Source organism: Ailuropoda melanoleuca, chromosome 16, assembly GCF_002007445.2.
Source record: "Ailuropoda melanoleuca isolate Jingjing chromosome 16, ASM200744v2, whole genome shotgun sequence".
Classification (NCBI taxonomy): Eukaryota; Metazoa; Chordata; class Mammalia; order Carnivora; family Ursidae; genus Ailuropoda; species Ailuropoda melanoleuca.
In genome coordinates, this window is record NC_048233.1 from 83,599,307 (window position 1) to 83,611,536 (window position 12,230).

Here is a 12,230-nt window from a genome sequence, read left to right on the forward strand (position 1 = left end):
GCCCCCCCCCAAATAACCTGACATTAATGGCCAAAGCTTGCGCCTAAAACCATTTGCTCCCTCCTCTCCTTGGGAAGAGAACAGGAATGGAGAAAAAGGAAAGGAATCTAATTGCAGCAGATCGGGGAAGAGCATCTCCTTGGACGGAGTCTGAAGAAAGGAAGAGATAAGGAAATAACAAAGGAAAAAGAAAAAAATTAATAAAAATTTCACGATATGGAGCCAGCGTGTTCCGATTCCGTCCACAAAAATAACTCAGGCTGCTTTGCCGAACCATCCTGTCCACCAGGGGCGCTGCTGAGGCTGTCTGCCTGGAAGGGTCACCAATGGGCGCGGAAAGTCCTCACTCTCATGGCTCGGGCCATCGCCGCCGCGGGGAGGGATCCTGGCGGCCCGGTTTGGGGAGAGGCAAAGGGAGTTGGGTGAGGAGAGAAAGAAGACAAAGAAGACACTCGATGCTACGGGGCGCCAGGAGAGCCCAAGCTGGCGCCCCTACTACCACCTGCCCGTTCCCAAGCGAGTCCTCAGTCGCTTGGCCCAGCCCGGTGCGTGCACACACACACATGCGTGCACACAAATCACATGCGTGCATCCCAATGTCTGGCTCCATATGGTGAGGTTCGGCGTGTGTTTAAACGAGACCAATTCTCTCTATATATAATATATATTTTCTTAAAAAACCGAGTCTAGTTCTGTGGTGGAGGCGGTGGGGGAGCTGGAGGCATCCCGAAGGGCGGCATGCCCGCCACCCCCATGCCCATCATGGTGACAAAGTTAGAAGGGTCCATGGGAGGCGGAGGAGGAGGGGGCGGGGCATACATCATGCCGGCGGAACCAGGTGGCGGAGGCGGCGGAGGGGGAGGGGCCCCGGGCGGCAGAGGCGGCTGGACCCCGGGGGGCAGGGGCACCATAGTGGGGTTGCCTTGCATCTGAGGGGCTCCTGGAGAAGCTGCGGCAGCCGCCTGCTGCTGTTGCCATGGCGGGATGGACCCTGTGCCAGCGCTCGTGGTGGTAGTCGTCGTATCTGGGGTGGTAAAGAAGCCCAAGGTCACACGCGCGGGGGCACACCGCGGCTCTCTGCGGCTGCTGCCTTGGGATGGGGGGGCGAGGGGCGCCTGCTCCTTGCTTGGCATGCGGTACGGTGGTGGGGGGCGGGCGGGNCATCCCATCCCTGCAGTCTCTCAGGCCCCAATCACATCCCTCTCCGCAGCATGCAGGCACCCTCCCCACCCCGGCCTTACACACATGCCCGGGGCCAGCCAGCAGCCGGCAGCTCACACAGCCCACCCCGTGATAGCCTGGATTTCTGGTACTCTACCTACGATGTCAGGTTCCCTCCAGGTCCCCCAAAACTGCTCCCCAGACACAACCACGCCAAACATCAGCTCTCTTCCCCAAGACCCCCAGGGGCCACAAAGCCCTTTCTGCTTACACCCCCAGCAGAGAGCAGCATCTCCTCCCTGGGTGTCTGCCTGCCTCTGTGAGCTGTGAGGTTCTCTTGCTCCTCTCAGCCCCACCTCCCCGTCCCACCCACCCCCACAAGCCCAAAATATTCCACTCACTTTGCTGCCATGGCAAGGGGGTACTGGAAGCCATACTGCTGCTGGGCGGAGGGGGTGGCGGAGGCTGCTGCTGCTGCTGCTGCCATGGGGGAAGAGGACCAGAGGGAGGGGGCGGGGGCTGCCCACTGGGAGGCGGCGGCGGCGGCGGCATCATGCCCATAGGCGGCGGTGGCATCATACCTGCATGTCGGTGGAGGCAAGGGTGAGGCCTCAGGGGAGAAGAGGGACTGGGGACACAGACCCCACTCCCAGGTCCAGGGCACACCCCGGAGTGAGCAGATGACAGACCGCATTACCTTTTCCTTGATGCAGGCGATAGACCCCAGAGCCCACAGGCGTACTTCCCAGGTACTGATCTTGATGGAAGGAAAGAGCAGGGACTTAGCAGGACATTTGAACTGGTCAGGGAAGATGTCCCCACCGACAGTTTATTTGGTTCACACAGCTTGCAACCACTACTCTTCTAAGAATAGTTCTGGAACCTTGCCTTTGAGAGGTAGGCCTGTGTCTACCCCACACAGAAATCACTTCCTAAACCAGGATGAAGTCTTGCTCCTTCTGAAGCCCCAACCTTGGCAAGAGACCTGGTGCAATACCCAGCCACTTTGGGAGCTGCTTCCGGTTCACTGCAACCTGATGTCACCCTTGCTTATCCCAAAGCCCCAAGGTTTCTGGTCTGACACTTACTTACCCATTGGAGGAGGGCCATGATGCCCAGGTGGGTGGGGGCCCTGGTTCATCGGTGGTGGTGGCGGCTGCATCCAAGGGGGTGGGGGTCCGTTAGGGTTGTGCTGCATGGGATGTCCACCATGCCCACCTGTCAGGCTGGGTAATGGGTGTGGGAAGCTGTGGGGGCCACCTCCAGGCCCACCAGGACCACCTCCGTGCATGCCATGGTAGGGCCGACTCTCTGAAGGGCCTGAATTCATCCAAGGTGGGCGGCTCTGGGTGGTGGACATGAGAGACTACGTGAGAGCGTTTCCCGCCAACGTCCCCGCCTGCGCCCCCTGCTGGCAACACTGTTCTTTCGGCTCTGCCAAGAGGACCGGAAAACACACAAGGACAAGATCTTCCTAAAGTGAAAGATCCCCAAACATCCTGACACCCGGAAGAACAATGTTGCCAGCCACGTCTGTCAACGTGCTCTACCCGAAGCACCTGGCCAGAGCCCCCAGTCTCTGAGGAAGAGAATGGGGGGGCCAGACACTAAGAACCAGCCCCTGAAACTCACCGGTGGAGGTGGGTTGTTGGCGGGAGCAGCAGGCCGAGGTGCGCTGGCCAGGGGCGTGGCGGCGGGCCCAGAGGTGGAGCCCACAGATGCCGGCACAGGCGCTTCGCCCAGTTCAGCCATGAGGGACAAATATTCCTTATCCATCCGTGCTTTATCCTGAGCTGACTGGGGGTCACCAGGCCTGAAGGCGGGACAGGGGACACGGAGAAAGAGAGCGCGAGAAGGGAAGAAAAATTCATTATTAGGAAGGAAAGTTCTATCCTGAAGAACTGACAGAGTTTTGAGGAATTCAATCATCTTTTCTAACCGTTCCTCAAAATCATCTCATCAAGTCCTCAGTTCTGCACCCAGCTCTGCATGTGGGAGACCACGTGGATTTCTGCCACAACAGAGAAGACCGAGAGCACCCAGCCAGCCACACGATCCAGGAAAGCACAGGCTCTTCCCAAGAGCAAACTCTAATCAAATCTTACATTCCCAGTTTGAGACAAGGAAAGTCTATGCAAGACCAGAGCACCCGCCAGGTTTTCCAAAGGAGAAAAAAACCAGAAAAATGTTGCTATCAAGTGCTGGTTCAAAAATGGTCAAAAATCCAGATGGCTTCTGAAACCAATCCTAAGCAGTTCAAAGGTAGTTAATACTGAGCCACAGTGCAAACATTTATAACTCAGGATGGAAATTTCTAGTTTTCCTGAACTCAAGGATGTGCCACAAAATACAGCTGTTAGCATGAGATACTTCTAATCATTCTGGGCTTTAACATTACACCATTACAGACCACATTCACATAAGGAAGCTTCTCTCGGGTCCAAAGGTTACCAGCAACCAACCAACACGCTCAAGAAATGTCTTGAACACCACGGGCTATAAAGAAACCACAACCCCAGGCCCTCACCTTTGGAATTTGCAATCGGAAGCAATGTGTCCAGCCCCTCCACACTTGGTACACACTGTGGTATTGGTAATGCTGCGTGTCTCCGAGCTCTGCCAGGGTCTTAAGATCCTGTCAGGAAGGGGGGGGGGAAGTCATCTCAAGGGCTATGGCCAAGCTTCCCACTCCCACAGGTTCTTCAGGTTTGCACACTCTGCACTCTAAGCCGATCACACACCTGTTATCATCTTCCCGAAGGGTCCCATTCAAGCGAGCCAACTCCCGAAGCTGCATCTTCCGTAGATCATTCTGGTCCTCAGGGGTCTCAATACCCTGCTTCAGGATGTTTCTTATCTAGTGGAGATGCAACGGGCACAGTTATGTAAAGCTCTGGGGCCACCATAGATTTCTAGCAAGAGGCTTCCTTTCTGGCTGCCTCACCTGTTCCACAGCTTTCTTCACATTCTCCATGGTGTTGGCAGTAACTAGGGCATGAAGTGGCTCATCTTCTCCTGGCAGCATCTGGCCATCTTTGCGGCCAACTTTCCCTTCTTTGACAGACCCCTTCCCCCGGATCATAATCTTGGCATTACACTCCTTCTCTATGTTCTTCAAGGTGTTCCCTCTATCAGGGACAGAAAAAATTGAGTCGTTAGACTTGACAGGCAAGTTCTGATCACACTGGCAGGAAACCTTGAGTGCAGAGAGTTACTTTTTCCCACCAAGAGCTCCACGATCTCTAAGTTAAGGGCAGCCACACCAATCCTCAATATGTGAGTTCTCTGGAGTAAAATGGGGTTGAAGAGATTTTCCTCACAGAAAAGTGTGAACTCCCACCAAAAGCAGGAAGGTGAGCCATCAACGGCACCCAGCTGGGCCTAAGACCGGTATGTTTCAGTTTCTTAGGAATCATGTAACCCACAGGGTAGCAGTTACTCACCTTGGCCCAATCAGCAGCCCCACAAAGTTGATTTCTGGATACTCATCTTGTGGAATCATTACTTTATCGCTCACCCGTGTTGCTGGAGGTCTAAAAAAGAAAAGACTCATGGACTCTGCATGTTTCTGAGAGAAGACACAAATAATCCCCAGCTCTTCTAGAACTAACCCTGCCACCGTGTACTAGCTATGCATGATTTGAGGATAAGCAGCGCGACGTTAGTACCAAATTAGTTCTCCCAGATCACACGTGATCTGTACATGCCCTTGGCCTGGACAACCTAGGCCTCCTGCTTACTTGTAATCTGCAGGCGGCTTGAAATCAGGGTTGAGGGCAACCATCTCCGTGATGAGGTTGTGCCGCTCCTCTTCAAGCTTTTTGCGGGTGCGGAACTCGCGGGTGTTAAGCCTCTTCCCCTCGCTATTGTAGATGGGCTCAGGGGAAGGGGACCTGTGGGAAACAGACCGCTATTACTGCTCTGCCTTCACTTTTCTCATCCCACATGGGCTAAAATTAGTCTTCCCCAGCCCCTCTGCCTCTCAGACCCTAACACAACACTCTTCGGAGGAACCGACCGTAACGTGTGCTACTCAAGATCGTGTGGAATGGGGAGATGAAAGCTGGCTTAGCATTAGGGGGACTGGGGTGTGTGTGAGAAAGAAAAAAAAAAAAAAAAGATCTTGCTTCTAAGCGTTGAGAAGAAAAAAGTCTGTCCTTCTAGGGGAAAATCTTTGGACTGTAAATGGCAAGGACAGTATCATCCTCTGGAGTCTTCTTGCCAAGTATGAATTTTTCATTTAAAAAAACTGTACAATATTACAACTTTATGAACCACGGAAACCCCAAGTTTAGGTAAAATGTGAACTCTTGCAGAGCTCGTGCCCTATCAGGAAGAGTGTCTGCACCCCTGCCACATAGGAAGTATGAGCTCTTTAACCCAATGCAACTGGGACTCAAGGCTGCTGCAGCTACTTGGCCCCACAATGGAGAGAGATGGTTCAAGGCTTCGTCTCTGCTTTTCCTTCAATGGCCTGGCTGGCTGTTTCCAAGGCCCAGGAGTCAACCTGTTTTCTGGCTGTTCGAGGTTGGGGAGTCTGGGTAGAGAAAAACGTTAACGTGCTAAAGCAGCTTCTGCTAGAGGCTGCAAATGCAGATTTGGTCAAGTACTTGTCTAGGGTCTGGACCTGCAAACGGCAAGGGGAAAACCTAGGATTCTCCACCAGAGTTTACAAGTCCAGAAAGCAGATTTTCTCTCTCTCATTTATTTAAGGAGTAAAATGCTGTTGCTACAAGTAAAAAATAGTAATGATAAAATGGTCAGTTTACCACAGCTGGATTTTGCGGTAATAAAAAAAGAGAAGTTACACTCCTAGAATTCTGAGTTGAGATTACAAAAAGGACCATAGCTTGATATTCTGAATGAAAATTTAGTAGCAGCTGCAAGAAGGGAAGAGACCATGTGGATCAGGTTATTAAAAAAACATCCTGAAAGTAGTCAAGACTCCTATACCCTTGGTTTAGTTGAGAGAACCTTGCCTAGTTGGAGAGCAAGGACTGAACTCGGCTGCTCCCACTGTCTTCAGCCTAAAGGGAACCATGTCATACCACGTTACACACACGATGGAATAAAAGGTCAGGTTTGTTCATGGCTAATGACGGCTAAATGACACCTCCGTTTCTAGCATTTATATAAACTGTTAACACAATCCAGTAATAGTGAACAAAAACAAACATACCCCAGCTCATTAGACTATCATCTTATACATTTAAGTCTACAAGAGATTTTTAAAACATTTTTAACTGTGCAACTTAAGCAACATCAAAATAGCATAGTGGCTTAATATTGAAAATACACCTTCTTAGGAAATAACCTTAGTAAGGTAGAAACTCATGCAGTTCCCTCCAACCTGGGCTCAAAAGCAAAACCAATCAGGCATTAGGCCCTCTTTCAAACTGAATACAAGGGAGAAAAAAAAAAAACTGCTCTGGTTTTATTTCTAACATGCTTGACATTTCTAATTCCCACCCCATAACTGTCTAGAATTAAGCATTTCTGGCTAACCAACCAAACAAGGTTTACCAGTACACCAAATTGGTCACTTAAAAGCCTCACAACAGTTTAATCTCTTCCCAAACTGTGAATGTGAAAAGGCAAAAGCTAGTATTCTAGAGGTTAGATTGGCCCAACTTCTTCCCTTGAAATAGGCATCATATAGATCAACTAAACTCTAATCCTGTTTCTCCAGGAAGCAAAGGTTTGTTAAAAATTCAACCTTTTGAGGAATTGCCTGGTAACCTGTTAGACATATTATTAAAGGGAAAAAGGCCAAAAATGCACTCAACAGTTGTGGTCTACAACCTACAATGCAAATCTTGAAAAAAATAAAAAAATAAAAAATATATATAGAGAGAACACAACACAACCCTCCAACCAAAATCTACAGGTAAAAAATAATAAATTTCATTAAGTAAAACTGAACAGCCCATATGGAGAGATTAATTTGTTTCCTGGCAAAGGGCAGCAGAAAGATGCATAAGTGAGTGGCTTCTAAAACTATTACATCATCTTCCTGATTTAACAAGCCATTAATTGGGTAATAAAAGCTAAAAACACTACTTTTTAAAGTGAAGTGTTTTCAACTATGCTGCGTGCACTAAGAGCAATTTCACGGAGAGGGAGGCATACTGCCTGCCCTTCTATTAAATGGACCAGATTTTAGCTGTTCGAAGTTCAACCAGCCAATAAAATTCCTGGTTAAAAAGTTCATTTCCCTCAGACTTTTTTACTTTTCAAAGGTGAGAGAAATTATAAACTGAAAGGACGTGACCACAGCTGTTTGAAGACCACACTCTTAAAAAATAAAGGTGATTTAGGTAGGGTTGGTTGCTAGCCTTCCCAAAACAGGCGAGAATATCTGGCCCCTCCCAGTACCCCCAGGCAATGGCCAAGGCGGAAAATTCACCGGCAGTGAAGGAAGCTGGTTAGAAATCTCATCTATTTTAAAACCATCTCAAAACCGTGAGCAGGAAGACTGCAACAACGAGCTAACCAGACTGAGCTTCTGGTCTGCTCAAATTCAGTGATGCTCAAAAATACCCTTAATCCCTGCACGTGTACCTGTGAGGGAAGCGCTACACCCCAGGCTTTCAACCAAAGCAGTTACTGAAAAGGCTGGTTAACGGGCCACCTCACTGTCCCTACGAGTGGGTAAATCAGGTTAAAATCTACATGCTTACCAATTGGAAACCAAGTTGTCCATTTTCCTGTAACTTTTTATTCTGCTAGTAATTAAGTTCCATTCCAATTTTCTAACTGACGACTGACCATATAGATTGCTAATTAAACCCTAGGCCCCAGAATGGTCAGAGTATTATCAGTCGTCTTACTAGGATTTCATTGAACTGACACAATATGTTGCCACCAGTAAAACGTATTGAGAAAAAGGTAAAAGCGTTACTGTCAGCTGGTTAAAACTGTTTCCCAACCTGTCCTCAGGGTTAGGGGGGATGCCCAGGTCTCCTGTGCGCAGTTTACGAGTCAGGTCTTCTATCTGCAGTTGCACTGGAAGAAACCAGGTTAGGAAAGAAAAAAAAAGGATGGAAAAAAGACAATGTTACCAAAAAACATCTCAAATCTCAACAACAAGCATGAAGAACTCGGAGACTTTGAAAGGGACGACTGATCAGTGAACACATTGAGGCAAAAACCCCCAACCACCTATCGGCAGGAGTCCATTTACATCTATAGGTATTTTTCGCTTCAAAATGGTTATCACTTAAGGAAGCAAACAGTTTGTTGGAAGAGGGGTTAGCGGTATAGACTGTTCACTAAGGCTAACATCAAAGCAATTATTAGGTGTTTCACCTCTCCCTCCCCACCGAGACTTGCTATACAATTGGCACCCAGAACAAACCATGTATGTTATCACCAATACCCTGTTCCCAACCAAATTACTTTGAGGGCAGGACTCTTGAGAGTTTATTTTTCTTCATTAAATAATAAGCATAGCCCAAAATGAAATCCAATTAACATGGGACAAGGAAAAATACCAGTTGAGCAAAGATCATTTTCATTGATACCAGGTTCAAAATTCCTTAAACACATAAACATTTAATAACCAATTCAACACCTCATAAAAAACCTATTATACACACTCCTTCTGTACAACCAGATCCGTACTAATAAGGATCTCCCAATACCTGTTGCTTTTATTCGGCTCTTAAGTGACAATCCATATACCTTAATAAACCAGTAACTGAGACGTTAAGAAGTCTGTTCTCAGACTTGCTCCTCATGAGGGGAGTAAAAGTAGGGGATATAGAAAATAGAAAAGTGTAGGTCAAGGAGAATGTGTGTGACCCTTAGACCTTGACAAAATGAGGCTGTATGTGAAAAAGAGAGGAGGGTTTCACAAAAGTTCAATGACTCCAGGGAAATGTTACCCGGATGACTTCTCAAGATAATGGCATGTGCAGAGCCAGACCACAGTCTTCAGCGAGCTGAAGAACGAACCACCTGTTTCTTACCTTCGCAGCGTCTGAGTTGTGAGCAGGCATCTCTAATAAGGGCAAGTCTTACTAGGTTGGGTTAAAGTTGAGCTGGCTCCAGAACAGGATTAATGCATATCTAACCCAAGATATCCTTCTGATTTTAAATACATCCCACAGGGCCACACCACATACCCATTCTAACTGCGAAGAACTGAAAACCCACATTCATATCAAGAGAAGATACTGGGGGCAATTACAAAGCAGTGTGTACCGTGAGAGACAGAAGATGAATTAAGATAAGATACGTGGATCATTAAGCTCTTCTACGCCAGAAAATTTCTGACTTGACAGGCAAGTATTAAGCGCAAGAATTCAAGGTGAAAGTCTGCTTCATGGAGGCAGGCAGCCCTCCTAACTGAACTGTAGGGATGTGAGGTGTGACCTGAGGAAATAGCTGGTACTTCAATCAAAAGTTTGTGATCTTTCTTGGAGCTAAAATCTATACTGGCCTCTGCTTTGGCCCCATCCACTTTTGATTATAGCGCTCAGTACATTAACTCCCTGCACAGGAAGAAAACTGGAGATGTAGAGGGTAAGTCTGTCTTTTCCCCTTTTCTAAGTCTGCTTGTGTTCTTGGAATATCATTCCACTAAGGACATTTCCACAAGGTTGTAAAGACCCAGGCCGATCTAATGAGACAAGGGGGCGGGTGGAAGTAAATTGGAACAGTGGGGAAAGAAGAAATATTAGTACTGTGAAAACAAGATAAACAATTCCAACACCTCAAAACTCTCAGCAATTAAAAAACGTAAGAGATTACAATCCTCAAGAATAACGCATGGCACCCTTGAAGCTTTTTATCTGTGAAGGATACAGCCTCATCGGCCTAGGTGGCCTTTGCCCTAATTTACTCCAAAGGGGATGTTTATTTGGTTAGTAGGAAATGTTTATCAAGTGAACTTTTTGGAGACAGCTGCAGATACATGAATAAAGGTGAAATTTGCATTAAAAACCTTGTATTTGAAAAAAGGTAATTTTGAGGTTAACTTCATTTACACTGTGGACAATTATTGTTAATTCTTGAAATTTCCCAACAGTTAAGATTTTTTTACCCTACCACCTCATTCCATATCCAAGTAGTACCCCTTTCCCAGCAGAGTTCTTTGATAGTAAATAGTAAAAGAGCCCTCGTTTTAAGACAGCTCTCCAAAGACCAACCAGAAAAGATGCTGAAGGTTAAATTCAACAAAACGATAAAAAGGGGTGCACTGTTCAACACTTTCACGACAACTCTTTGATTAAACTGAGTTTTTCTTTTCAGAAAGTACCTATAAAAAGTAAAAAACCACATTTGAAGGGGAGGGAGGAATATGAAATAGTGAAAGGCCATGCTGTGAAAAAGGTACTTAGTTTATAATACCTGCAGTGTTCTCCACTGGGGCCGTGTCCAGAGAGGCAGAAGACACTCACCTCACCGACTGGCAATGAACAGCAGCTGAAAAGGGCAGGGTGGGGGGCTGGACTGGGGACTACCCTCACTCCTAAGTGGGTCCCTCTACCTTCCTGGCACTCATGGAGAACACTGCTGTCACGAACAGACCAAAACAAGGAGCTTCAAATGCAGAACTTACAGAGTAAAAACTGATGAGTTACGTCAAGTCGTGAAAAGTACACCTGACCATACCCCATCTCAAAAGAACAAGACTTTAAGGTCTCAGGCTTATGACACATAAAATGTTGCTCAGAATAAATCGTAACAATCTGAAAACGTATTCGGATGCAGAACGTATATTTACCTATATAAGCTCTTTCTTGTTCCCGAGTCAGTCCAGGGGGGATGACCGTAGGCATTCCTGGAATCACCGTCTTCTGTTCCATTGTATCTTGGTTCCAGCGGCTCCTCTTCCGCTTCTTACTTGGGAAGTCTAAAGGCAGATAAAGTCCATCAAATGCAAATATAAACCAGCAAACTAACTACTAACAGGCAGTTCAGGATATTTACGATACTAGACACAACCTCAGCAGACTGGGAAACTGAGAACTTGACCTAAAATGTAAATGGCAAAGAAATGAACACAAACCCAAGAAGTCAGAGACACATGGCTGCCACAAGAGTACCTGGCTCTGGATCCGAAAAAGGTAACATTTCACATTTATCTGTCCAGAAAAACTGTGAAGTATGTAAACAAGCAAACATATCTTAATGCCTCAAGTTCCAGACATGTGACATCAACCGGAAATGTTTTTAAAGCCCCAGGGGAGACAAGGTATACTGAATGAACAGACCTTGGTAAAGCAAGACTGGGGAAACTGCGGATTCTTCTCACCTCCACTCCCCACCAGTCACCTTTCTAAAAGGGCCAGAACACAACCAAAACTATGCTTTACTAAGTGAAAAAGCCCAGTTCTTCTACAAGATTACTATTTTCTTCAGAAATTTAGCCAAGATAAGGATTCCATTTTCCTGGCCAACTAGACACTTAACATCTGAATTTCCAGAGAATGTATCAAAAGTCCGACAAAGAAAAAGTTATACAACAGCAGCCAAATCCTCCTCCTCCGATACAGAGGCATAAACTCCCTACACATCTGCTACACACAAGTCAGTTCTAGTTCCCGGTGAGAAAGCCCCAACAACTAAGGTGAAGCATATCAGACTTCTCTAAGATAAATGGAAACTAGGAAAAAATTCCTTCCCCCCAAAAGTGCATCAGACCCAACCACGCGCTGAGGATTTTCTACCTCTTTCTTTCAATGTAGTGAAAACCTTGCCTTACTATAGAAAGAAAAGATACTGCTACTTTTCTGCCTTTGGGACTTCTCTAGAACCAGGAAGGAGGTATTCCACGTCATCAGTTGACCCTTTCACGCTCTCATGACATGCACACCCACCACCTCGTCCACCAAATCAACCCACTCAACAGCCCTCTCCTATACCAGGGTCTGGAAAGCAACACATAGACCCCCGCCAGATTATAGTCGGGCCACAAATCCCGGCCGCTACACTGCGCCTGCGCACAGCAACCCTCCGCTCTCCCCGCCCCCCACCCCTTACAGCGCGCGTGCGCACTCGGGGCCCGAGAACCGGGCCGCGCGCCCCGTGGCGCCTCCGCCCGGGGCCTCCCCCGTGCGCGC

General features: G+C 47.5%; 1 protein-coding gene across 10 annotated transcripts in view; it reads right to left on the reverse strand.

Annotated features, from left to right (window-relative positions):
* Positions 1-6: 6 nt before the first annotated feature.
* The window catches only part of LOC100484930 (splicing factor 1), a 12,936-nt gene continuing 712 nt past the window's right edge, over positions 7-12,230 (reverse strand). Inside the window, exons 2-14 of one of the 10 annotated variants that reach the window (XM_034646630.1) lie at positions 10,892-11,020; positions 8,091-8,166; positions 4,902-5,054; positions 4,605-4,694; positions 4,106-4,289; positions 3,903-4,018; positions 3,689-3,796; positions 2,794-2,974; positions 2,250-2,527; positions 1,859-1,918; positions 1,563-1,742; positions 820-1,024; positions 7-385 (exon numbers count right to left, since the gene is read on the reverse strand). In XM_034646630.1, coding sequence (XP_034502521.1) covers positions 350-385; positions 820-1,024; positions 1,563-1,742; positions 1,859-1,918; positions 2,250-2,527; positions 2,794-2,974; positions 3,689-3,796; positions 3,903-4,018; positions 4,106-4,289; positions 4,605-4,694; positions 4,902-5,054; positions 8,091-8,166; positions 10,892-11,020 — 1,796 coding nt within the window. In that variant the 3' untranslated portion in view covers positions 7-349. Of the gene's footprint in view, positions 1,025-1,562; positions 1,743-1,858; positions 1,919-2,249; positions 2,528-2,793; positions 2,975-3,688; positions 3,797-3,902; positions 4,019-4,105; positions 4,290-4,604; positions 4,695-4,901; positions 5,055-8,090; positions 8,167-10,891; positions 11,022-12,230 lie in introns of those variants that run through there. The other 9 variants (XM_034646626.1, XM_034646627.1, XM_034646629.1 and 6 more) reach the window with 9 other exon arrangements.